This window comes from Anomaloglossus baeobatrachus, chromosome 2 (genome assembly GCF_048569485.1).
Source record: "Anomaloglossus baeobatrachus isolate aAnoBae1 chromosome 2, aAnoBae1.hap1, whole genome shotgun sequence".
NCBI lineage: Eukaryota > Metazoa > Chordata > Amphibia > Anura > Aromobatidae > Anomaloglossus > Anomaloglossus baeobatrachus.
The window spans coordinates 396,991,826-397,018,569 of NC_134354.1; the positions used below are offsets into that span (position 1 = coordinate 396,991,826).

General features: G+C 45.4%; 1 protein-coding gene across 1 annotated transcript in view; it reads right to left on the reverse strand.

The window, feature by feature from the left end:
* Positions 1-26,744, reverse strand: part of LOC142291505 (mannosyl-oligosaccharide 1,2-alpha-mannosidase IA-like) — a 259,237-nt gene that overhangs the window by 32,002 nt on the left and 200,491 nt on the right. The window contains exons 11-12 of the mRNA XM_075336074.1: positions 10,914-11,086; positions 440-555 (exon numbers count right to left, since the gene is read on the reverse strand). Coding sequence (XP_075192189.1) covers positions 440-555; positions 10,914-11,086 — 289 coding nt within the window. The remainder of the gene's footprint in view (positions 1-439; positions 556-10,913; positions 11,087-26,744) is intronic.

Sequence of the window (26,744 nt, forward strand, 5' to 3'; positions counted from 1 at the left end):
GGGATTAGCGGTCACCGGTGAATCCTTCACAGGTGACCGCTAATCAGTACTCGACACAGACAGAGCCGCGGTATGAGGATGAAGTCGGGTGAAGTTCACCCGAGTTCATTCTCATCGCGCAACTCTGTCTGCTGTCAGCCGACATTTATAAACGACATTGTGCATCACACACACGGACATTACACACGGACATTACACGTTCACATACACGTTTATTCCACACGCACACACGGACGTTCTGCACACAAACACGGCTAGCATACGCAATTCACACAGGTGCCACACGGACCATAAAAACGGACACAAAAACGGGACACGGACCCGAAAAACGGCCCGTAACACACGTGCGTGTTTTTCATGGACGTGTGAAGGGGGCCTAAAAGTGTAAAACAAAAAAAACATTATATTAATCAAAACCGAGTAAACATGCAGTACTCACTTTAATGTTTCTGACATGAAGAAACTTTGTTGAACATTATCATGGTTGGGATTTGTAGTGTACACGTCTCTAATGCCTGAAAATCCACTTTCTATTCTGCAGTAGGTATCCAAGGCCTAGGTAAAAAAAAGAACAATAAGTCATGTATTTCAAGACAAGAGAATACATTTAAACCCGTAAGGTTGTACTTGTTATGATAGCAGAGCATAACGTTATATATGTTCCTCTCAGAGGAATTATTGGAGCAAGTGACAGCAATCTTTTTTCTTATACGGCAGTCAGCCATGCAATAGACAAGGTGAGAATTAGGCCAAGGAGGTATAGAACGATTCTGACAATCAAAAGCTTTTAGTGTTGCGCAATGAGATATTGCGGGAAGTTGGGAAATGCTCTGCTATTTGGGAAAAAAATCAGATCGAACGTCGCTTAAAGGTATGTGCACACAAAGAGTATTTGCAGCAAAAAGAGAGTTTTGGTATGAAAAACGCTGCGTAAAAACCGTGCTTTTTCATGTATTTTTACTCCTCTTTTTTCCCTATTCATTTTAATGGGTGAAAAACGCTACAAAAACGCTGAAAGAATTGACATTTTGACATTTGAAAAAAAAAAAAAAAAAGCATCGGTAGTTCAAAATTTTAATTCACTTGGCTGTTACTATAAGGCTATGTGCGCACTTGTGCTCTGCCCCGCACACAAAAGGTCGCTTCAGAGCGCAGCTGAAAAGCTTCGTTCTGAAGCGCATGGTGCCGGCAGAGAACGTGCGCTCTGCATGCTGCCTCTCCCTATAGACAGCATGCAAACCGCACAAAAGAAGTGACATGTCACTTCTTAGAACGCGCACTTCGGGCAGCAGCCGAATCGCTGCGTTCTAATACGCCACGTGCGCACGTCTCATGCACAATCTTCATAGATTGTGCTGGGGACGCAGGACGCATCCAGTTACGCTGCGGTGCAGAACGCAGCGTAACTGCATGCAATACGCACACGTGCGCACATAGCCTTAAAGCATTTTCTGCATCAAAAACATGGTAAAAACAGAGTGTGTGACCAAGGGTATAAGTCCAGTTCGACATCTACGGCTGCAAACATATATCTATTTCTTTATAATAGATGTCACTGATTTCATATGCAGTGTCAACAATCCCATGTCCTATGTGCCTACTCATTTCCACTTATATCTGTGATCAGGGGGAGGAGAAGAATTAGACATGTTGGTTATCTATCTGTGGCCACCTATATAAACATTCATGTTTGACCGGTTTGAGCATACATGTTTATTTGGAGGTCAAATGTGACTGTTAGTTCAAGTCTATGGTCAGCTGCAGTAAGGTCGAATTCCCAGGACCGGCTGCATGGTCCCTGTTAAAGTAAAGAAGGAGGTAATATATTCAGCTCTTAGGCCCGTTTCACACGTCAGTGAAAAACACAGACTTTTTCACTGGCGTGTAAAACACGCACATGTCCCTGTGTGTGCCGTGAATCACGGCACACGTGGGTTGTCTAAGTGCAATCCGGGCTCCGTTCTCCGTGGCCCGTGATTGCACTTAGAAATCAACTCACCTGCGCCCGCTCCCGCTCTCCATGGTGCTGATCGCTCCCGCGATGCAGCATCCGGCCGGCGCTGACCCCCGCAGCAGCTGCTTCCGGGTCGGCTGTGTCGTGCATCTGTGTCGCCCTGGGCAAGCCAGGGGACACAGGTCACACACCACCGCACCCTACATCCCAGCTAGGAACACCACAGCTAACCAGAAATCCTTGTTGCATTCCTCCAGAGGCTGATGATTCACACCAGGGGGTGGGCCAGGCGGTTGGCTCCACCCACCGAGGAGGACACAGCTCTGGAGGCGGGAAAACCAGGCAGTTGAGCCCAGGCAGGGCAAGAGTGAAGTAGAGTCCAGTGAGGGACACGGAGGAGTAAACAACTAAGTGGAAGTAGTGAAAGTAGAAAAGTGTGAAGAAGGAAGGAAAGCCTGAAGGGTCCAGCTTTGTGTAGGGCCAGATCAGCAAGGTCAGCAACGGCGGTGACTGTCTGGAGGGGGACCGTTTGGAAGTTCCTGGAAGGACCCCGTTGGCTGTGTGCCCGGCGGTCTGGAGCAGTGTTCCGAAGGACAGTCAGCACCAGGGCAGGGGCCTCTCGGACCCCGGCAAGGCTAGGAGTCGCCAAATTTGCCGAATCCGTCAGTGACGGGGACGCAGATCCCCCAACAACAAAGTCCCGATTGAAGGCAACAGCTCAACCATTACAGGGGAGACACCACCACTGCCAGGGCACCAGTTTCCCCAGGGCCAGCGCCTGCGGGCAAAGAGTAGAGCTCCCCCGGTCCAGCTTGAAGCCGGGGAGCGGGTTACCGGTGGGGACCCATCGCAACCAACAAGTACATCAAGGTGCAAGGAAAAGGGACATCACCGTCACCTACTGGGAGAGCAAGTGCAGCCGTCCGTGGGACCGTCTATCCAGCCGTTTGGTTTACCGTAAAAACTGTGTCACGTCTCAGGCTGAGTGAGTACCACAGTGCCGCAAGGCACAGCGCTGCCCCCGCGTCCCTGCGCCCACCAGGCCCTGCACCTCCACCTCCATCACCGGGCTCCGGGATCACCAACCCCTACCCACGGAGGGGCAACACAACACCTGGCTGCTCCGCATCACCTTCCCCGGGAGCCCCGTATAGAGCAGCGGTGGTGAAATCACCACAACCGTGGGTGGCGTCACGGACAATAATCATCCCCACACCCAACAATCCCCTTTCACTCACGGGCGAGGAGTGCCGCTCGAGAAACCCCCGGGATCCGGCCCACCGCTCGAGCCACCACAGAGCAGCAGCCGCCGGACCCGAGCAGAAGGGGGTGAGCGTAGTGTGCCGACACCCTCCTCCCCGCCCGCGACACATCATTAATATGCGCGACAGTAATCAGCCAGCTTAGAAGCAGCAGGGAGAACGGGCTGCAGAGAGCGCGGCTGAAGCCGGGTGAGTAAAAATGTTTATTATTTTAAATGCACGTTTTTTTCTGGCACGTGTTTCACGGACCACACCACTGCGTGGTCCGTGGGACATCAGTGATGCCAGAAAAAAATGGACATGTCTCCGTGCGGCAATCACACACACGCGGGTACGCCGCACGGAGACTCGTGCAGTGAAAAATCACTGACGTGTGAGCAGACCCATTCATTATAATGGGTCTGCGTATGTCAGTGATTCTGGTACATTTAAAAAAAAGCACAAACGTACCAGAATCACTGACGTGTGAAAGGGGCCTTAGGGTGTGGGATTTCACTTTTAGAACAAAGACTTGTTCAGGGAATGTGGCTTAACAGGGTGGATGCTTAGAGTGTCTTTACTTATTATGTAGTTATGTATTCTACTATTTACTATCCTTTAAGGAACACCCAAATTTATATATAGTACGCCTTTATTTCTGAGGACTATAAAAGATCTGAATCTCATTAAAATCATTTGGAGAGCTTTGGAAATCACATGCCTGTGTATTTCTTTATTTCTCACCGGTGCCATAGAATGAATCCCAGAAACCTTTAATTGAAGTACAGTTACTTGAACAGTCCCCTAACCCAAACTCAACAGCTTCATAGGTATATGGCATGGTCAGACTGTCTGAATGTAGACTAACAGTTCTGCTATATTAAAAATTATCGCAGTAATGGATAATCACAGTCTCATAGTAATCATTATGAGATGGATTAATTATTAGAAATATAGACTAGTCAGGCTAAAGCCCGCTACACACGCTTCAATATATCTCACAATCCGTCGTTTGGGTCAAGTTGTAAGTGATGCACATCCGGCATCGTTTGTGAGGTATCTGCGTGTGACATCTACGTGCGATCAGGATTGAACGCAAAACCGTTGATCGCAAACACATCGTATCTTTGTCTAGAATTGAGCGTTTTGTTGCACGAACCTAGTGAATTGTAATGTGTGACATCCCTCATACGATTTTGGTGTCTGATGCTATGTGCGCAGGTGTGTGCTCTGCACTGCAGCTTAAAAAAGGTCCGCTTCAGAGCGCAGCTGAAAAGCTGCGTTCTGAAGCGCCTCACAATGTCTGTCATTCACTAATCTCTGTCAGTCGGTCACTATCTCTGTCCCTCTCTCTCTGTCCATGTCAGTCTATCCCCCTCTCTCATACTCACCGATCCCCGATCCCCGGCGCTGCACGGCGTTCACACTGCTCCGGCGGATTTTACTGTTTTGAAAAAGCCGGCCGCCCATTAAACAATCTCGTATTCCCTGCTTTCCCCGGCCACCGGCGCCTATGATTGGTTACAGTGAGACACGCCCCCACGCTGAGTGACAGGTGTCACACTGCACCCAATCACAGCAGCCGGTGGGCGTGTCTATACTGTGTAGTGAAATAAATAATTAAATAATTTAAAAAAACGGCGTGCGGTCCCCCCCAATTTTAAAACCAGCCAGATAAAGCCATACGGCTGAAGGCTGGTATTCTCAGGATGGGGAGCTCCACGTTATGGGGAGCCCCCCAGCGTAACAATATCAGCCAACAGCCGCCTAGAATTGCCGCATACATTAGATGCGACAGTTCTGGGACTGTACCCGGCTCTTCCCGATTTGCCCTGGTGCGTTGGCAAATCGGGGTAATAAGGAGTTATTGGCAGCCCATAGCTGCCAATAAGTCCTAGATTAATCATGTCAGGCGTCTATGAGACACCCTCCATGATTAATCTGTAAATTACAGTAAATAAACACACACAGCTGAAAAAATCATTTATTAGAAATAAAAAACACAAACATATACCCTGGTTAACCACTTTAATCAGCCCCAAAAAGCCCTCCATATCCGGCGTAATCCAGGATGTTCCAGCGTCGCATCCAGCGCTGCTGCATGGAGGTGACAGGAGCTGCAGAATACACCGCCGCTCCGGTCAGCTTCAAACAGCAACTGAAGACAGCCGCGCGATCAGCTGAGCTGTCACTGAGGTTACCCGCTGTCACTGGATCCAGCGGTGGCCGTGAGTAACCTCAGTGACAGCTCAGCTGATCGCACGGCTGTCTTCAGTTGCTGTGTGGAGGTGACCGGAGCAGCGGCGGTGTATTCTGCAGCTCCGGTCACCTCCATGCAGCAGCGCTGGATGCGACGCTGGACCATCCTGGATTACGCCGGACATGGAGGGCTTTTTTGGGCTGATTAAAGTGGTGAACCAGGGTATATGTTTGTGTTTTTTATTTCTAATAAAGGATTTTTTCGGGTGTGTGTGTTTATTTACTGTAATTTACAGATTAATCATGGAAGGTGTCTCATAGACGCCTGACATGATTAATCTAGGATTTATTGGCAGCTATGGGCTGCCAATAACTCCTTATTACCCCGATTTGCCAACGCAGCAGGGTAAATCGGGAAGAGCCGGGTACAGCTCCAGAACTGTCGCATCTAATGTATACGGCAATTCTGGGCGGCTGTTGGCTGATATTGTTAGGCTGGGGGGCTCCCCATAACGTGGAGCTCCCCATCCTGAGAATACCAGCCTTCAGCCGTATGGCTTTATCTGGCTGGTTTTAAAATTGGGGGGGACCGCACGCCGTTTTTTTAAATTATTTAATTATTTATTTCACTACACAGTATAGACACGCCCACCGGCTGCTGTGATTGGGTGCAGTGTAACACCTGTCACTCAGCGTGGGGGCATGTCTCACTGTAACCAATCATAGGCGCCGGTGGGCAGGGAAAGCAGGGAATATGAGATTGTTTAATGGGCGGCCAGCTTTTTCAAAATAGTAAAAGCCGCCAGAGCAGTGTGAATTCCGTGCAGCGCCGGGGATCGGGGATCGGTGAGTATGAGAGAGGGCTGCTCAATTCAGTTATTCAGGAGTTTAGCGGTCACCGGTGAGTCCTTCACTGATGACCGCTAATCAGGATGCGACACAGACAGAGCCGCAGCATGACAATGAAGTCGGGTGAAGTTCACCCGAGTTCATTCTGACAGTGCGGCTCTGTCTGTGTCTGCTGTCATCTGCCATTCAGCTCTGCTACATGGCTGTCTGTGTCTGTGTCTGCTGTCAGCGGCCATGTAGCAGAGCTGAATGGCAGATGACATAGTAAAAACGCATCCCTACACATTACACACGCTTGGCAAGTCAATAAATAATAAAAAAAAGGGTGCCCAATGCATACGTCACAGAACACATGATCTAAAGGATCGCACACAAAATTGATCAATTTAACATAGACTACTAACGCTCGTGTGACAGCAAATGAACGACCTACGTGCAATCTCATAAGATCACATATGCGACCTGGGCGTGTCACATCGCAAATGCGATTGTACAACTAATTGCTACGTGTAAAGCAGGCTTTAGATTGTCAAAATGTACCAATTAATTGTAATGGGAATGGTCTTTAATGTCTTCAGAATCAATTAAGATAAAATCCTCTACAAAATGTATGAAATTAGCTGTTTTTTTTAGAGTAAAGGGTGCTTTACACGCTGCGACATCGCTAATGCGAACTCGTTGGGGTCACGGAATTCGTGACGCACATCCGGCCGCATTAGCGATGCCGTTGCGTGTAACACCGATAAGCGATTTTGCATCGTTGCAAAAACGTGCAAAATCGCTAATCGGCGACACGGGGGTCCATTCTCAAATCTCGTTACTGCCGCAGTAACGAGGTTGTTCCTCGTTCCTGCGGCAGCACACATCGCTGCATGTGACGCCGCAGGAACGAGGAAGCTCCCCTTACCTGCCTCCCGGCCGCTATGCGGAAGGAAGGAGGTGGGCGGGATGTTACGTCCCGCTCAGCTACGCCCCTCCGCTGCTATTGGGCGGCGGTTCAGTGACGTCGCTGTGACGCCGCACGGACCGCCCCCTTAGAAAGGAGGCGGTTCGCCCGTCACAGCGACGTCGCCGGACAGGTATGTATGTGTGACCGGTCTGGGCGATGTTGTGCGGCACGGGCAGCGATTTGCCCGTGTCGCGCAACAGATGGGGGCGGCTACCCACACTAGCGATATCGGGACCGATATCGCAGTGTGTAAAGTAGCCTTTAGTCACATAATGGGTCAGCTAAGAACATACAGGTTCAGTCTCAGCCGCTGATCATTAGTGCCAGCTCAGGGTGGTACAGTACAAAGATGTTATGGAAAAGTCGACAACCTATTTATAATTGATACATTCTTTTTAATAGACAAAAGCTATCCATAATATTCTTGACAAGAAAAGCCGAAGTCAATTACACTGGCAAAATGACTTTATTAAAAGTGACATCCTCCTGGCAGCCATTCCTTATGCTCTTAGTAATGATTTTACATTTCTTGCTAATATGAAGAACATGAAGGCATTGCCTTTTCGTAACTTTAGTTTTTTCTTTCTTGAGGCTGCTTGTTGTCATATCCAATACAGACTGATAACTGAGGTTTGTTTTGGTTTGAAGCAAAACGAGGTGAAGATTTTCAGCTCAATTCAACAAGAGGATGAGTGCAGCAGAGATTAGACCAAAGGAAAATGAATGTAACAGTCGGGAATGCCGAGAGAATATGCAATGTGTTACAAGAGATTATGTCATGTACAATAAAGAATGATTATCTGTGTTTCATCATGCAGTTTTACTGTGTTCCTAACATATACATCATAAATATACTGATAAACCTCTCCTAGTATGTCTCAATATATACACCAAACAAAAGTATAAAAGCAGCACTTTTATTTTTGCTCCCATTTTTCATGAGCTGAACTCAAAGATCTAAGACTTTTTCTATCTAGACAAAAGACCTTTTTTGTAAAACATTATTCACAAATTTGTCTAACTCTGTGTTAGTGAGCACTTCTCCTTTGCCGAGATAATCCATCCACCTCACAGGTGTGACATATCAAGATGATTACACAGAATGACTATTGCACAGGTGCGCCTTACACTTTGATATCATGTAAAGTTGTCAGTGTACAGCTTGTACAACAGTCTAAATTTTGTGCGCGCTCTAAGTAACACCACACAGCCATTAATGTCTAAACAACTGGCAACAAAAATGAGTACCCAATTAAATGAAATTGGCCAAATTGTGCCCAAAGTGTCAATATTTTGTGTGCCCGCCATTAATTTTAAGCACTGCCTTAACGCTCTTTGGCATGGAGTTCCTTAGAGCTTCATGGGAGCCACTAGAATCCTCGTCCTCCTTCCATGACGACATCACAGAGCTGGGGGATGTTAGAGACCTTGTGTTCCTCCACCTTCTGTTTGAGGATGCCCCACATATGCTCTATAGGGTTTAGGTCTGGATACATGAATGGCCAGTCCAGCACCTTTGCCTACAGTTACTTTAGAAAGGCAGGGGTCATCTTGGGGTCGTTATCATGGTGAATTACTGCCCTGCGGCCCAGTTTCTGAAGGGAGGAGATCATGCTCTCCTTCAGTATCTCACAGTACATGTTGGCATTCATGGTTTCCTCAATGAATTGTAGCTCCCCACAGCAGACAGCACTCATGCAGCTTCAAACCATTACACTCTCACCACCATGCTTGGCTGTAGGCAAGACACACTTGTCTCTGTATTCCTCACCTGGTTGCAACAACACACACTTGACACTATCTGAACCAAATAAGTTTATCTTGGTCTTATCAGACCACAGCACATGGTGCCAGTGATCCATGCTCTAAAGCTGGGTTTACACACTGCAACATCTCAAACGACATCGCTGTAACGTCACCGGTTTTGTGACGCAATAGCGATGTTGTTTGCGATGTTGCAGTGTGTGAATCATATCAGCGACCCGGCCCCTGCTGTGAAGTTGTAATCGTTACAAATCGTTCAGGACCATTCCTAGGTCCTTTGTTTCCCGCTGTGCAGCATGAAGTTTCAGTGTGTGAAAGACTTTGCAGAGACTTTGTTAGCAACTTCCCTTTCAAAAGGCTGCTTATCAACGTCCCCAACAACCAGCTAGGTCGCTCTGCAGGTCCGGATCGCTGTTGAGTTGTTGGCCAGGTTTGCCTGTTTGACTGCTCACCAGCGACTCAACAGAGACTTAGGGAGGTCGCTGTTACGTCACAAAACCGGTGACGTTACAGCGATGTCCTTTGCGATGTTGCAGTGTGTAAACCCAGCTTTAATCTGTTTGTCTTCAACAAACTTTGCAAGTTTGTGCATCATCTTTAGATGAGGCTTCCTTTTAGGACGAAAGCCATGCAGATTAATTTGATGGAGTGTACGGCATATGGTCTGAGCTCTGACAGGCTGACCCCCACCACCACCACTTTACCCTCTGTAGCAATGCTGACAGCACTCATACTCATATTTTCAAATGACAATCTCTGGATATGATGCTGAGCACGTGCACTCAACTTCTTTGGTGGACCATGGTGAGTCCTGTTCTGAGTGGAACATGTCTTGTTAAACCGCTGTATGGTCTTGGCAAGCCTACTGCAGCTCAGTTTCAGGGTGTTGGCAATCTTCTTATAGCCAAGACCATCTTTATGCAGAGAAACAATTTTTTTTTCAAATCCACAGAGAATTCTTGGACATGAGGTGCCATGCTGAACTTCCAGTGACCAGTATAAGAGAGGATTAGAGCGATAACACTAAATTTACCACATCTGCTCCCCATTCACACCTGAGACCTTGTAACACTAATCAGTCACATGATACCGGGAAAGGTAAATGGCTAATTGGACATAATTTGGCCATTATCACTTAGGGGTGTACTCACTATTGTTGCCAGTGATTTAGACATTAATGACTGTGTGTTGAGTTATTTAGAGGGCACCAAATTTACACTGTTATACAAGCTGTACACTGACTACTTTACATTGTATTAAAGTGTCATATCCTCATTGTTGTCCCAGGAAAAGATATAAAATATTTACAAAAATGTGAGGCGTGTACTCACTTTTGTGATACATTGTATATACAAAACAGTTGTTACTATTTCATAGGCTTGGACTGGCCCTTCGGGGAACATGTGAATTCCCCAGTTTCCTCCTGTGTGGGGTGTTGGCCCATATATGAGCACCAGTTGGCACAATATACTTCATTGGTTATGTACAGACAAAGACATCATATTATCATTCATGTAACTGCCTAGGTAATTATAATATAGAAGAAAGGCACGCTTGTGAATGAGGATAATGTAATATTTGCATTTGGCTGAACAGTGGGCCCCCAGAGTCAATATTACTGGTGGACCCTTAGCACCCCAGTTCAGTATGTGCATGCTATTTAATTAGTGCATACCTTTGGCTCAAGTCACAGTAAATTGGTTGTCTATGAATGACATGCCATTGAAGTGGCAAAAAATAGCTTATTTTATGAGTCTAGTTGATGCCCCATTGACAATATAGTCCATGTAATACATATAGGGGATTCGTTATTATCTTCAGATTTTGCATGAAATACTCATTTTATTGGAAAAGGGAAGCCACAAACCAACATTGCTTAATGCAAAATGTTATATTATCTCAAAATTACTTTATACATTTGTTTCACTGAAATGGAAGAGTCGTCAGATTGTCATACCTGTACAATCTCCCAGCCCCATTCTCTGTACTTGGGGTTGTGTGTCAATCTCCACAGGTATAAGTAACTCTCCACCACTTCTGGACGTAATAAGTAATATCGCTCACTCAGCCTGGTGGATGTGGCTTCGGCACCAGTATCAAATCTGAAAACTTCAGGCCCAAGCTTGGTATCTGAAAGGTAGAAATACGTAGTAGATTGTATGTTATTTAATACAATACACCACTCTAGATGAGGGTCGGATAACGGGAGAGCAAGTAAGCACAGGGGAGGGAGCGGAGGACACGGAACAAGGAACAGAGAACTTCTCACAGGAACAGTGCACACAGCAGAGCCGGAAATATTACTGGTGATGTCCCGGAGATATGGCGGTGCGTCCTCCAGAACGAGCCCAGAACCGACTGGCCCCTCCCAAGAGACCTAAACCCCGGAGGCAGGACACATGGAACGCCAGAGCCATGCATGAATCATGACACCAATGTAATATAATTGTAGCCTATATTGCTACATCACTAATGGCTCATTCAGATGCTGGTGATTGTTTTCGTACACAAAAAAAAAACTATTTGCATGTCATTGGTTTTTTTTTTATCAGATTTTCACTAGTGTTCAGTCAGGGTCAGTTTTTACCATCAGATGTGGGTCAGTTACATCAGTTTTTTCTCATCTGAAAAAAAAAATCATGGTCTATAAAGCTTTTCACATGAAATAGTGTGAGTGCTATCATCCGAGTGCTGTCACATTTTTTCCACGGACCAATAGACGTACATTAGCAGGTTTAATCCGTGGTCCGCAAAAATGCACGAACATGTGAACACAGCCCCATAGATAATGATAAATATACGAAAATCATGTGAAAAACTGACGTCTGAATGAGCCCTAAGCCAACAAGTCAGTCTACTCCCTACTCTGCAGAGAACATAGGGTCCTAGACATTTGTTAGGTTGGAAAGGATGTGCAAGGGTTAATCAATGGAAAATTTGACCTTAAAATATATACTGCAAATGTTGTCTGTTTATACAAGCCTAGAAATAGAGAAGAATCCATAAAAATGATGCAAACATGCGTAAACAATATGCTGTACCAGTGCCTTCTGCAGGGCAGTAAATAATGACAGATGCCACAAAGCAGGATTTTGTAAGACATAAGCAGAGGGCCAAGGGCAAGGATCCCCTTAGCATGCTCTAATACACTCCATAAAATACAATAGCCAGTATATATCAAAGTAACGAAGAGCCCTTTTTGCCAATGATAAAATAACAGTATAAACTTTGTTTTTGTTTGATTGCAATTTATGCAGCATAAAGGTTTTTCTTGTTCTTGCATATTTTGATATGGTTTTTATTGCTGTTAGATCTTTGTTTGTCATAATTCAAGTAATCCTTGGGCTATGTTGCCACGATGAGCTTTGGATGTTGAAGATTTTCGGCACCTATTATTTAAATTGGGTTACTTGCGTTTTTTTCCGTTGCATTTTAGTACGTTTTTGTACATACATTTTTATAGCATTTTTTTTATCTTTTTTTTGTCTCATTTGTTGTGTCATGAGTTAAATAAAGCCGCTTTGTTTTTTATACTTCTTGGTATTTGGCTTAGACAAAACTTTACTCATTCAGTCATGTTAAGATTACATACGCTTTTTATGCAATTCTGCACCTAAAACACACTAAAAATGCATATTAGTTTTTAACTTGCAGATTTTCTGTCTTTAATGCAAGTCTATGGGGAAAATCCACCCATAACACTAAGGGTACCCAGAAGAAAAATTGACATGTTGCGGGATCAAAATGTGCACTGCATGTCAGAGTAGGCCGAGTAAAAAGAACAGCCCGAAGAAGCCCACACGAAATGCGCGTCAGGGTCCTTGAAGTGCATCCACTTACAGATAGGAGGCATTATGGGTGAGTGTCTGTCTACAGGGAGTTGAGTTTTTAGAGTGTATCATGCACGTGCACTTTACTATGGGTGAGCTTGTACAGCCCTTGGATTATTTAACCTCCAGTACTCAACTGCCATTATATACATACATTGTACTGTTGGGCTTTTTCCCCTTTTTGTGCAATATATTTATTATTACTGCTATTTTGCACAGACACTTTACACCTACCTCCCATTTATTTAATCTGTATTTGGGTGCTCCTCTTCTTTTGTTAATCCTCACCAGCACTATATTTTTTATTCTACAGTATATGTTGTGATGTTATCATAGAATCATAGAATGGTAGAGTTGGAATGGACCTCCTGGGTCATCTAGTCCAAGCCTCTGCTCAAAGCAGGATTCACTAAATCATCCCAGACAGATGTCCGTCCAACCTCTTTTTAAAGACTTCCATTGAGGGAGAACTCACAACCTCTCGTGGCAGCCTGTTCCACCCGTTGATCACCCTCACTGTCAAAAAGTTTTTTCTAATATCTAATCTGTGTCTCCTCCCCATCAGTTTCATCCCATTGCTTCTAGTCTTTCCTTGAGAAAATGAGAATAAAGCCTGCTTTACACGCTGCAATATATCTTACAATGTGTCGGCGGGGTCACGTCGTAAGTGACGCACATCCGGCATCGTAAGGTACATTGCAGTGTGTGACAGGTACGTGCGATTGCGATTGAAGTAAAAAACTCACCCAAAACTCATCATGGGCATACAGCCTTACAGTATGTGCTCACATGAAGCATTTGCAGCAGAAAATTCTACATGAAAAATGCATTTCTTAGCAAGAAAAATGCTGCGTAACGCACAGTTTTTTTTCCGTTTTTTTGTGCACTTGAATGGTAAAAAATGCTATAAAAACACTGAAATACTGTAGACTGAATGAATGAATGAATGAAAGAATGAATAGAATGAATCTGAAACAGTTTCAAATCTTCAAGAAAAAAATAAGCAGCATGTGCATGAGATTTCAGAAATCTAATTTTTCTGGTACTGAAAACTGCAGTGTTTTGGAATAAGTAGCCGGGCAAAAGAATAAACTAAATGTGTGAAAAAAAAATTTAAATATAACTTTTAATGATGTAGCTAAAATTTTAAAACACACACATACACTGGAGCAACAGTGTTGGTGCAGAAATGTCTGTTGCAAATACTCAACTTGTTTACATACCCTTATTGAGTTTTTAAGAAAATGCTTTATCAATCAAGGCAAGACCAACAGGTTAAGACTATGTGCCCACGGGAGCCTGTTTGTGCGGATTTTGCCGCGGTAAACCTGCGGATTTTCTGGATTTTCCAGATAAATCCGCAGGTTTTAGCATGTACAGTAACTCCCCATGTTATCTTATGGGACATGGGGAGTGCTGTGTCCACGCTGCGGAAAGTGCAGCTGCCGAACATGCTGCGGATGTAGGCATCCGCATGTATAATTGCATGTCAATTATTCATGCGGAATTACCTGCGGATGTCCCGGCCCTCCGCTATGGAGATGAGAGGCCGAGATGTCCGCAGGTAAGCCGCGTGAATGTCCACATGCAGCTATTCTGCTGTAATCTAGCAGCTAAAAATAGCTGCGGATGCCGGCGGGCAGCTGCGGGAAACATGCGCTCGTACCTGCGGATACATCCGCAGGTACGAGCGCAAGTGGGCACATAGCCTAAGGGTGTGTGACCACAATGAGTTTTTGATGCTGTTTATATTTGCTTTGTCAATAATTCAGCGTCTTCCAGTTGCAGCAAAGTAGATAGGATTTATAAAAATCTTCTGTCCATTGTGCTTTTTTTAAGTTGTATAAACTGGCCTGTGGTGCTTGCTTCAAATCCACAAAGGGTCAATTTCTCTTGCTGAGGTTTATGTGCAAATTTTACCCATAGAATTGCATCAGATGCAGAAAATCTGCAGATAATAAAAATGCACATAGGTTTCCAGTGCGTGTTTCTGCAGCAGAATCGGATAAAAATCCATGTTATATGCTAGTAACTGTGTCAATAATATTTTGTGAAACTCAAATAGCCGGAAACATAAAAAACAAAATTAGCGTTATTTAGAACATGACACACCAAAGAGAGAAAAAAACGCAGTGTCAAAAAAGGGATAAAAACACATGTAAAAAACACACACAAAAAGGTATGAAAAATATGTAAGTAACCTAATTTACATAATAAGTGCAGACAATCTGCAACATTAAAAACCTATCAACAGCTCTTCATGGGAACATAGCCTAAAGGGAATCTATCAGGACAGGATGACTGTTCAAGCCAAGAACAGGCACATGGTGCATCATGGTGTGGCCAAACATTTTAGGACACCTTCCCTCCTTCTTGTTTTCCCTCTATCCCTGTACTTCTCTGTCTCTATAAAGCCAGAGCTGGCAATCAAAGAAGAGGGGGATGAAGATAGAGGGAAAGAAGTAGATGGGAAGCTACACTTTTATTATTATTATTATTATTATTATTATTATTTATTTATAGAGCACCATTAATTCCATGGTGCTGTACATGAGAAGGGGTTACATACAGAATACATACACAAGTTACAGTAGACAGACTAGTACAGAGGGAAGAGGGCCCTACCCTTGCGGGCTTACAATCTATAGGATTTTGGGGAGGAGACAGTAGGTGGGGTGTAGATTGGTCGGGCGGCAGCTCCGCTCGGTGGTCGGGCGGCGGCTCTGCACGATAGTGAAGCAGTGAGGTCATTGTAGATTATAGGCATTTCTGAACAGATGGGTTTTCAGGTTCCGTTTGAAGCTTGCAAGGGTAGCAGATAGTCTGACGTGTTGAGGCAGCGAGTTCCAGAAGACTGGGGATGCTCAGGAGAAGTCTTGGAGTCGGTTGCGTGAGGAGCGAATGAAAGAGGAGGAGAGAAGGAGATCTTGGGAGGACCGGAGGTGACGTGTTGGAGTGTAGTGGGAGATTAGTTCGGAGATATACGGAGGAGACAGATTATGCACAGCTTTGTAGGTCAGTGTTAGTAGTTTGAATTGGATGCGGTGGAAGATTGGGAGCCAGTGGAGGGACTTGCAGAGAGGAGAAGCAGGGTGGTATTGAGGAGAGAGATGTGGATCAGACGGGCAGCAGAATTAAGGATGGACTGGAGAGGGGCGAGCGTGTTAGCAGGGAGGCCACAGAGGAGGATGTTACAGTAATCGAGGCGGGAGATTATGAGGGCATGCACTAGCATTTTTGTAGATTGCGAGTTGAGGAAAGGACGGATTCTGGAAATATTTTTGAGTTGAAGATAGCAGGAGGTGGTGAGGGATTGGATGTGTGGTATAAAGGACAAGACAGAGTTAAAGGTCACTCCGAGGCAGCGAACTTTGGGTACTGGCGAGAGCCTGGTGTTATTTATTGTAATAGATAGATCAGGTGGAGAGTGTAGTTGAGATGGAGGAAAGATGATCAGTTCAGTTTTGGCCACATTGAGCTTTAGGAAGCGAGAAGAAAAAAAGGAGAATATAGCAGATAGACACTTTGGGATTCTGGACAGCAGAGATGTGACATCTGAGCCAGAGATGTGGATCTGAGTATCATCGGCATATAGGTGGTACTGGAAGCCATGGGACTTTATGAGTTGTCCCAGGCCAAATGTGTAGATAGAAAAAAGTAGGGGTCCCAGGACAGAGCCTTGAGGGATGCCAACAGAGAGATGGCGGGATGAAGAGGTTGTGTGGGAGTGGGAGACACTAAAAGTACGGTTGGAGAAGTATGAAGAGATCCAAGAGAGGGCGAGATCTCTGACACCAAGGGAAGAAAGGATCTGCAATAGGAGGGTGTGGTCAACAGTATCGAAGGCTGAGGACAGGTCTAGAAGTAGGAGTATGGAGAAGTGCTTGTTAGCTTTGGCAGTAAGTAAGTCATTCGTGATTTTAGTCAGATAACAGAAAGTAGTAGAGAATGGGTTTCACAGCCGCGCCAAAAGACTACTGGATTCTTCTCAGATTAATGTTTCTTTTATTTCATAACAGGTCAAGTCTACGCGTTTCAGGAGAACACAGCTCCCTTCTTCAGGACAAACCAGCAAAGAATCATCAAATGATTGATTGATGATTCTTTGCTGGTTTGTCCTGAAGAAGGGAGCTGTGTTCTCCTGAAACGCGTAGACTTGACCTGTTATGAAATAAAAGAAACATTAATCTGAGAAGAATCCAGTAGTCTTTTGGCGCGGCTGTGAAACCCATTCTCTACTACTCTCTGTTATCTGCCTCATGGGGACCGCTGCCGGGACTTGGTGTTACATGCTGCTATAGGTGTTGTGACTGTCACAACCCGAATTGGTGAGTAGGATTATTCTTTGCTTCACCCTATATATATTGGGGTAAGACCCTATTGCGCTTTCTTTTTCCACAGTTTTCACTCATGTGATTTTAGTCAGGGCTGTTTCGGTAGAATGATGAGGACGGAAGCCGAACTGTAGGTTGTCAAAGAGAGAGTTAGATGAGAGGTGGAAGGAAAGTTCAGCATGGACATGCTGTTCCAGGAGTTTTGAGGTGAACAGGAGTAGTGATATGGGGCGGTAGCTGTTAGTAGAGGTTGGGTCGAGGGAAGGTTTCTTTCGGATGGGTGTGACTGTTGCATGTTTAAAGGCAGAAGGGAAGGTACCAGTTCTTAAAGATAGGTTGAAAAGATGGGTTAAGACTGGAATAAGGATAGTGGCGAGGTTGGGGAGGAGGTGGGATGGGATGGGGTCAAGTGCGCAGGTGGTGAGGTGCGCTTTTGAGAGAAGAAGTGCAAGCTCTTCTTCGGTGATGGTTGGGAGGAAGTTTATGGGGGAGGGGCAGTGGTCAGTTATATGAAGGGGTTGTAGTGACTAAGCAGAGAAGACTTGCCTTATTTGGTCAATTTTTTCTTTGAAATAAGTGGCAAAGTCTTCTGCATAAATGAGGGAGGTTGGAGGGGGCAGTGGTGGCTGAAGGAGGGAGTTGAAAGTATTGAATAACTGTTTGGGGTTGTGTGTTAAAGAGGATATGAGGTTTCTGAAGTAATCCTGTTTAGCGGAGGTGAGGGCTGAACGAAATGTGTGAATTGCATTTTTGAATGTGGTGAAGTCTTCCTGGGAGTGCGTTTTCTTCCAGCGCCGCTCTGCAGCCCTAGATGCTTGTCGTAGTTTTTTAGTGAGGCTGTTGTGCCAGGGCTGTCTATTGATTCGTCTCACTCTGCCATGCACAAGGGGAGCGACTGAATCAATAGCTGATGTGAGAGTGGTGTTGTAGAAAGTGGTGGCACTGTTTGTGTCGTGGAGTGACGATATGGAGGACAGCGGAAGGATAGAGTCAAAGAGGGTGTGCAAGTTGAGGTGTGCAAGGTTTCTGCGGGGATGTGCTAGGCGCTGGACAGGGGGGACAGGTGAGGAGGACAAGGCTGAAAAGGTCAGCAGATGATGGTCAGATAGGGGGAGGGGGGAAGTTGTGAGGTCAGAAAGGGAACAGAGGCGGGTGAGGATAAGGTCTAGTGTGTATCCATCTTTATGGGTGGCAGAGGTGGACCACTGAGTTAGACCAAAAGACGAAGCGAGGGACAGGAGTTTGGAGGCTGCCGACTGGCGGTTGTCAGTGGGGATGTTGAAGTCACCCATGATGATGGTGGGAATGTCAGCAGAGAGAAAGTGTAGAAGCCAGGCAGAGAAGTGGTCGAAGAAGGCAGTGGTAGCGCCCGGGGGTCTGTATATGACAGCCTTTTGGAGGTTAGAGGGAGAATAGATTCGGACAGAGTGCACTTCAAAGGAAGGTAGGACAAGGGAGGGTAGAGGTGGGATTGGTTTAAAGCAGCAGTTGTTAGAAAGAAGGAGGCCCACTCCTCCACCTTGTCTATTGCCAGGGCGAGGAGTGTGGGTAAAGTGCAGGCCACTGTAGCATAGCGCAGCAGGGGAGGCAGTGTTGGAGGGTGTCAGCCATGTTTCAGTGAGGCCCAGAAAGGATAGATTGCTGGAGGTAAAGAGATCGTGAATGGTGTGTAGTTTATTACAGACAGAACGGGCATTCCAGAGCGCTCCAGAGAGAGGGAGCGATGGAGTAGGTGAGAGGGGAATTAATTTTATATTGGAGAGATTGCGGTAGCTACTAGTATGTGGGGAGTGATAGGGGGGTGATAAAGAGGGGTGTACCATCTGTGGGGGGCCAGGGTTGGGGGATATGTCACCAGCAGTGAGAAGAAGTAGAGAAAGGGAGAGCAGGTGGGAAAAGGAGAGTGGACGGCATGGTCTGCATGATATAAGAAGTGATTTGAGATTTAGTAGCAGGTCAGCAGATGAGGACAGATTGGTTTGAACGGTACTTTTAAGATATCTAGCCACTCGGATTTGGAATTAAAGGGAACCTGTCACCACTTTTTTGGACTATAAGCTAACATGCTGTATATAAGAGCCCAGGCTGCTGTGACAACATATAAAACACCTTATAATACTTATCTAACGGTCGCTCTGTGGTGGAATAGGGCCTAATGGGTGTCTATGTTGTCCGGTGCGGGCGCCTCCCCTTTCGGCCATCTTCGTCCTCTTTCTGAAGCCTGTGTGCATGACGCGTCTACGTCATACACACTCGCCTGTCCTGCTCAGGCGCACTGCAATACTTTGATCTGCCCTGCTCAGGGCAGATCAAAGTGCGCCTGCTCAGGACCGGAATGCCGGCGAGTGTGGATGACGTTGGACCTGTCATGCACCACGGCTAGAGAAGAAGGAGAACAAAGATGACAGAAAGAGGCGGCTCTGGCACCAGACAACGGAGACGCCCATTAGGACCTATTACCCCGCAGAGCGACCGTTAGGTAAGTATTATAAAGGTTTTTTTATGTTGTCACAGCGGCCTGGGCTCTTATATACGGCATGTTAAAATGCTGTATATAAGAGCCCGGTGGTGGTGGCCGCAGCTTATAGGGCAGAAAACTGGTGACAGCTTCCCTTTAATGACACTCACTACCTCCTGCCCATATCTCACTATAAAGTAATTGAAATCGGCATTGTGCATCCGGCATCTGTGGCATAATGAAGAATTGCAAAAAAACTATTTAGCAAAGAAATGCTGACATTCTATATTCCGTGTGCAACAAATATAGATGAGAGAGGCAATGGGGCATATTTCTCAACACTGTCTATTTCTTCAATAGTGAAAACGTCGACTAGACAGACATATCAAATGGTTCATGCTGTGTGATAAATCTGACGCATCTTCAGAATGTCTACTCTCAGTTTTCACCACTTATTGGGTAATTTACTTTGTACCAAATCTTTGGTGCATTTTTTTATTGTAGAATAGACGATGCTCTTCCTCTAAAGCACGCTCTTTGTCATGAAATTTATTTGGGGAGCATTTAAATCTCCCCAATGTGCTCAACAACACCTTCCGCACTGTGTGCATGACTCAGAGGTGGGTACTTATAGCAATGAGCATAGGGAATGGCAAATTCCGGCTGCTTGTGATTATATAGTGTCAGCTCCAAACCTAATAGTAATTGAGTCACACATTTAATCACTTTATTTACCATGTTCTAAAACTCTTTAATAACATAGTTCCGTGAGCTGATGAGTGTTGCACATAAAAATACACGTCGTGTACCAAGTTATTCCCTGCAGATCCCTTTTGAATAAGGTAGGGTATGAATATTTAAGATAATAAGTTACCAAAGGGATTTTTCAGTAGAGCATTATTTGACTGTGATTAGCTGCAATCAGTCACGTGTGAAGACAGGACATCATTGCCAAGAAAAACTGTCAGGGAACATCAAAACTACAGATTAGAGGATACTTCATCCAACCCATAATCATCCTATATTTGGGATATAACTGCGATACGCAGCACATCTTATAGATTTAAGGGGTTTCTACTTAAAAAAAAAAAAGTGGTTTGTTGTATGAACGTATGGATGCAATATGGTCAGATAGTTTGGAAAGCTTCTATGCAATATGGACACGTGGGTGGATTCTCATCAAGACAATGGTAATGATCTATCGCAAGCGCAGAATTCATCTCCCTGAGTCATCCATACTTCGTGAGACAATCCGGTAGATTTAATTTGGTACCTTGATGTGGATGCTTCACTGTCTTCTTCTGTTCCACAACCTTTTGCTCAGTCTATTTCCTTTCCTTCCTTACCTTCTATACTAACTTGTATACAGCTTTCTCCTTGCTATTTGCTCTAAATGTTACCATTAATAACAAACCCTGGGAAGTGGAATTCATAATTTGTCTTATATAAAATGTTAAAACTTAAAAATAAATATTTTCAACAAAAAAAGTGGTTCCCAAGTGAGAGAACTTAGGTCCAGTACTGACTCTCTGCTGTTGCATTGTTTCAGTGTTTTGGCTGTACCAGAGACGTCATGCTGAGCTCTCAAAGTGGGACAGTCCCACTGAATCTGGAACGCTTGGGAGCTATGTAGCTATAGTAAAGACACTGGTCACTGGGCGGCACAGTAATCCACCCGACTGTGTCTTTTTTTATGGACTCTATCAAATTACCAGGGACATTGCCATGCATTCTATCACAACCAACACATTGCCCTCTAATGTAGTTATATAACCAGCAACCTTTGCTTCTAGTGATTGACACCTCAAGCATTTTACCAATACTAGTGGCAGAATCCAGGAAAGGAAGAGAGGTGGCACTTCACAATGGGGTTCTGCAGTTTTAATAAATGATTGTAGACAAGTTACAACATAGATGGGGAGGGGGGATTGCAAGTACTCCGGACAACGGCCGTTTCGCACTGAGCCGAAGTGCTTCCACAGGTCCTTCCTCAGTGTGAAATGACCGTTGTCCGGCATGCCTGCACTCCCCCCTCCCCATCTATGTTGTAACTTGTCTACAATAATTTATTAAAGCCGCACAACCCCATTGTGAAGTGCTGCCTCTATTCCTTTCCTGGATTCAGCTGATTACTTACTACAACGCTGGCTGAGCACCACCTGGGTCTGCTGGAAGTCCATTACTGAACAGGACCGCGAGCTGTGAGTACCTTTTTGAAGCTGCAGTGCCTGGCTATTCCTTCTTATTTTTGTTTGCAATACTAGTGGCATTAACCACTGAATAGGTGTAGCACTTAATGCCAGCAATAGATATTCGCTAATTTTAGCATAGCATATATACAGGTGCATCTCAATAAATTAGAATATCGTCTATAAGTTAATTCATTTCAGTAATTCAATACAAAAAGTGAAACGCATATATTATATAGAGTCATTACACACAAAGTGATCTATTTCAAGTGTTTATTTCTGTTAATATTGATGATTATGGCTTATAGCCAATGAAAACCCAAAAGGCATTATCTCAGAAAATTAGAATAATTACCACAAAACACCTGCAAGGCTTCCGAAGCATTTAAAATGGTCCCTTAGTCTGTTTCAGTAGGCTACACAATTGTGGGGAAGACTGTTGACTTGACAGATGTCCAGAAGGCAGTCATTGACACACTCCACAAGGAGGGTAAACAACAAAAGGTCATTGCTAAATAAGCTGGCTGTTCACAGAGTGCTGTATCCAATCATGTTAATGGAAAGTTGAGTGGAATGAAAAAGTGTGGTAGAAAAAGGTGCACAAGCAACCGGGATAACCGTAGCCTTGATAGGTTTGGTAAGAAAAGGCCCTTCAAAAATTTGGGAAAAATTCACAAGGAGTGGACTACTGCTGGAGTCAGTGCCTCAAGAGCCACCACACACAGACGTATCCAGGACATGGGCTACAACATTCGCATTCTTTGTGTCAAACCACTCATGACCAATAGACAACGCCAGAAGCATCTTACCTGGGCCATGGAGAAAAAGAACTTGACTATTGCTCAGTGGTCAAGGTATTGTTTTCAAATGAAAGTAAATTTTGCATTTCATTTGGAAATCAAGGTCCCAGAGTCTGGAGAAAGAGTGGAAAGGCCACAATCCAAGCTGGTTGAGGTCTAGTGGGACGTTTCTGCAATCCGTGATGGTTTGGGGAGCCATGTCATCTGCTGGTGTAGGTCCACTTTGTTTTATCAAGACCAAAGTCAGCGCAGCCATCTACCAGGAAATTTTAGAGCACTTCATGCTTCCCTCTGCCGACAAGCTTTTTGGGGATGGAAATTTAATTTTCCAATAGGACTTGGCACCTGTCCACACTGCCAAAAGTCCCAATGCCTGGTTTAATAACCAAAGTATCACTGTGCTTGATTGGCTAGCAAACTCACTTGACCTAAACCCCATAAAGAATCTATGGGGTATTGTCAAGAGGAAGGTGAGAGACACCAAACCGAACAATGCATATGAGCTGAAGGCTGCTATCAAAGCAACCTGGGCTTCCATAACACCTCAGCAGTGCTACAGGGTGATTGGCTCCATACCACGCCACATTGATGCAGTAATTCATGCGAAAGGAGCCCTGACCAATTATTGAGTGCATTTACTGTACATACTTTTCAGTAGGCCAACATTTCTGAGTTTAAAATAATTTTTTCAGTTGGTCTTATATAATATTCTAATTTTCTGAGATAATGACTTTTGGGTTTTCATTGGCTGGAAGCCATAATCATCAGCATTAACAGAAATAAACACTTGAAATAGACCCCTCTGTGTGTATTTACTCTATATAATATAAAGGAATAGATCACTCTGATTGTAATGACTATGTAATATATAGAAATAGATCCCTCTGTATGTAATGACTTTATAATAAACGCGTTTCCCTTTTTGTATTAAATTACTGAAATAAATTAACTCTTTGATGATATTCTAATTTACTGAGATGCACTTGTATATACAATTTCATTAATCTCTGTGTACCTAGACATGAGCACTCTACTTGGATATGGATATGTAATGGGAATATACAAAAATCACAAGTCAGTAAAATATATTATAACAGTTGTACAAGTAATAATAATAATAATAATAATAAAGCAACTTTGGTAACAGAGAGAAATCTACATTGAAACAGGGTCAGTGGTAACCTGAGGAAACAACAGGAGGCATTAGCCCATGACAGTCTAGAACCAGACATTGCGACTTGAGCAGCTTAAGTCCCTAATTTTTATAAGAGGCTGGCGGACTTGTGTTCAGTTCATTTACATAAATAAATAAAAGAAAATAGAGATTTGGATCCAAAATTCTATTATGTAACTGGAAAATATGTACATCCATTCCCCATGCAAAGAATTATCTATTAAACCAGTAAATTTTACAACTGAACAACGCCAGTAAACTGAAAAAGAACATTTGAGATTTCAGGGCTTAGCCTCTGGTATTTATTTTCCTCAAAATGAAGCCACAATAAAAGGGTCAAAATAAATCAACCAAGGAATTACTGAGTGGAAAATCACAAGCGACCGTTATCCCATAAGAAGCTTTGATACCTGGGAAGAATCAGTGAAATATTAAGGCAACAGAACATCCTTCTATTTACAGTCTTTTTAGTAGAAGTGTTGTTTTCCAAGGTTGCATAATCTATTGCTGGATTTATCTTTCGTTGTACTCCGAAAAGTATATCCTACTATTTTGTAAATTAGCAAGTATGGCTTCAACCTGACCTACTTTCTAACACCCCTTATTAATGGCCCCAGGGTGCTGCATAAATAAAATGAAACTATACTTACCGTATTTTTCGGATTATAAGACGCACTTTTCCTCCCAAAAATTTGGGAGGAAAATGAGGGGTGTGTCTTAAAATCCAAATATAGCTTACTGGGAGGTGGAGAATTGGTGCTGGGGGCAGTCTATGCAGGCGGCCGGCTGCCTCTCTGTGCAGCCGGTTCTCTGTGCAGCCGGTTCTCTGTGCAGCCAGCTGTCTGTGCGGGCGGCCGGGTGCCTCTCTGTGCAGACGGTTCTCTGTGCAGCCAGCTGTCTCTGCGGGTGGCCAGGTGCCTCTCTGTGCGGGCAGGCGACCAGCTGGCTGCCTCTCTCTGTGGCCAAGCGAATGGCTGGCTGCCTTTCTGTACGGGTAGGCGGCCGGCTGGCTGCCTCTGCATGTGGGCAGGCATCTGGCTGGCTGCCTCTCTGTATGGGCGGCCGGCTGGCTGTGAAAGCTGTGGTGGCTGTGTAGCGTGTGTCCCAGATGCTCTGGCTTCAAATGATGGCGCCCGGTGTCAGCGCGTGTGCAGATGGAGCTCTCGGCTGAGCGCTCCATCTGTGCATGCGCCGCTATGGGCACCATTTCTTTGAAGCCCAGATCGCCGACAGAACATCAGGGGCACCCGTCCCACCGGTAGCCTGCTCCATACAGCCACCACAGCTTCCACTGCCAGCACAGACCCCATCGCTGCCAGCAGAGACCTCACCAGCACCGCCCTTGCCTTCAGTGACTCCACTACACTACCGCTGCCGCCTCCCTCCGGTAAGACAACATTGAAGTATATGACAGACCCCATTTTTTTTTAGATTTTTTTATCTCTAAATTTGGGGTGCATCTTATAATCCGGTGCTTCTTATAAAATGAAAAATATGGTACCTTCCAGTCTAAGGCTATTTTTCCGCTTTCAGCCCTGTGTCACCCACCAGTCTCAAAACAAATAATGTCAAATGACTGCTGCAGCCTTCACAATTCCATTGTAATGGAGGCTGGCTGAGTCTACTATGCAAATGTGACGCCCATAATACAGGGTATTATGCAATCTGCCCTTCTGCATGATATCTGCCTCCTCCTTGGTTATGGGTCCCTGACCTTTGGTGTTGCTAAGGGTACCTTCACACTTAGCGATGCAGCAGCGATCCGACCAGCGATCTGACCTGGTCAGGATCGCTGCTGCATCGCTACATGGTCGCTGGTGAGCTGTCAAACAGGCAGATCTCACCAGCGACCACTGAACAGCCCCCAGCCAGCAGCGACGTGCAAGCGACGCTGCGCTTGCACGGAGCCGCCGACTGGAAGCTGCGGAGACTGGTAACTAAGGTAAACATCGGGTATGGTTACCCGATGTTTACATTAGTTACCAGCGCTGTGTGCAGAGAGCAGGGAGCCGCGCACACTGAGCGCTGGCTCCTTGCTCTCCTAGCTGCTGTACACATCGGGTTAATTAACCCGATGTGTAATGCAGCTACATGTGCAGAGAGCAAGGAGCCGCGCACACTGCTTAGCGCTGGCTCCTTGCTCTCCTAGCTGCTATACACATCGGGTTAATTAACCCGATGTGTACAGCAGCTACATGTGCAGAGAGCCGGAGCCGGCACTGGCAGCGTGAGAGCTGCAGAGGCTGGTAACTAAGGTAAATATCGGGTAACCACCTTGGTTACCCGATGTTTATCTTGGATACAGCTTACCTCAGCTGCCAGACGCCGGCTCCTGCTCCCTGCTCGCTTCATTTGTCGCTCTCTTGCTGTCACACACAGCGATCTGTGTGTCACAGCAGGAGAGCGGCTTTGAAGAAAACGAACCAGGGCTGTGTGTAACGAGCAGCGATCTCGCAGCAGGGGCCAGATCGCTGCTCAGTGTCACACACAGCGAGATCGCTAATGAGGTCACTGCTGCGTCACAAAAAGCGTGACTCAGCAGCGATCTCGGCAGCGAGCTCGCTGTGTGTGAAGCACCCCTAAGAACAAGCTAATCAAAACCCTAGGAACACTCTGCACCACACCCACCAGACACACCAGTGGACAGCCTGAAGGGAATAGGGTTGGCCACTTGGGGGGTTGGTAAAGGGGAGGTGAGGAGTGTCAGGAGACAGGAGTTGTGAAGTGACTCTTGAGAGGAGAGGTCAGGAGCTGGGCTCCTTGGTATACTAGGTGGCAGACGTTGGTCTGGGCCTGGTAGCAGCTGGACCCCGGTTGCAGGGGATTATGACAAGGGGCACGGACTGTCGAGGAGGACAGCCGGTGGCCTTGTGCCATCACCGGGCAGGGGCCAGGGCACGACGGGGAACACGGACCCTAGTCCGGAAAGTAGCTTCAGGCGTCCTGGTAATTTACCCGACGAGGACGGAGCCTTCAAGATCCGTTCTCCACCCACTCCAAAAT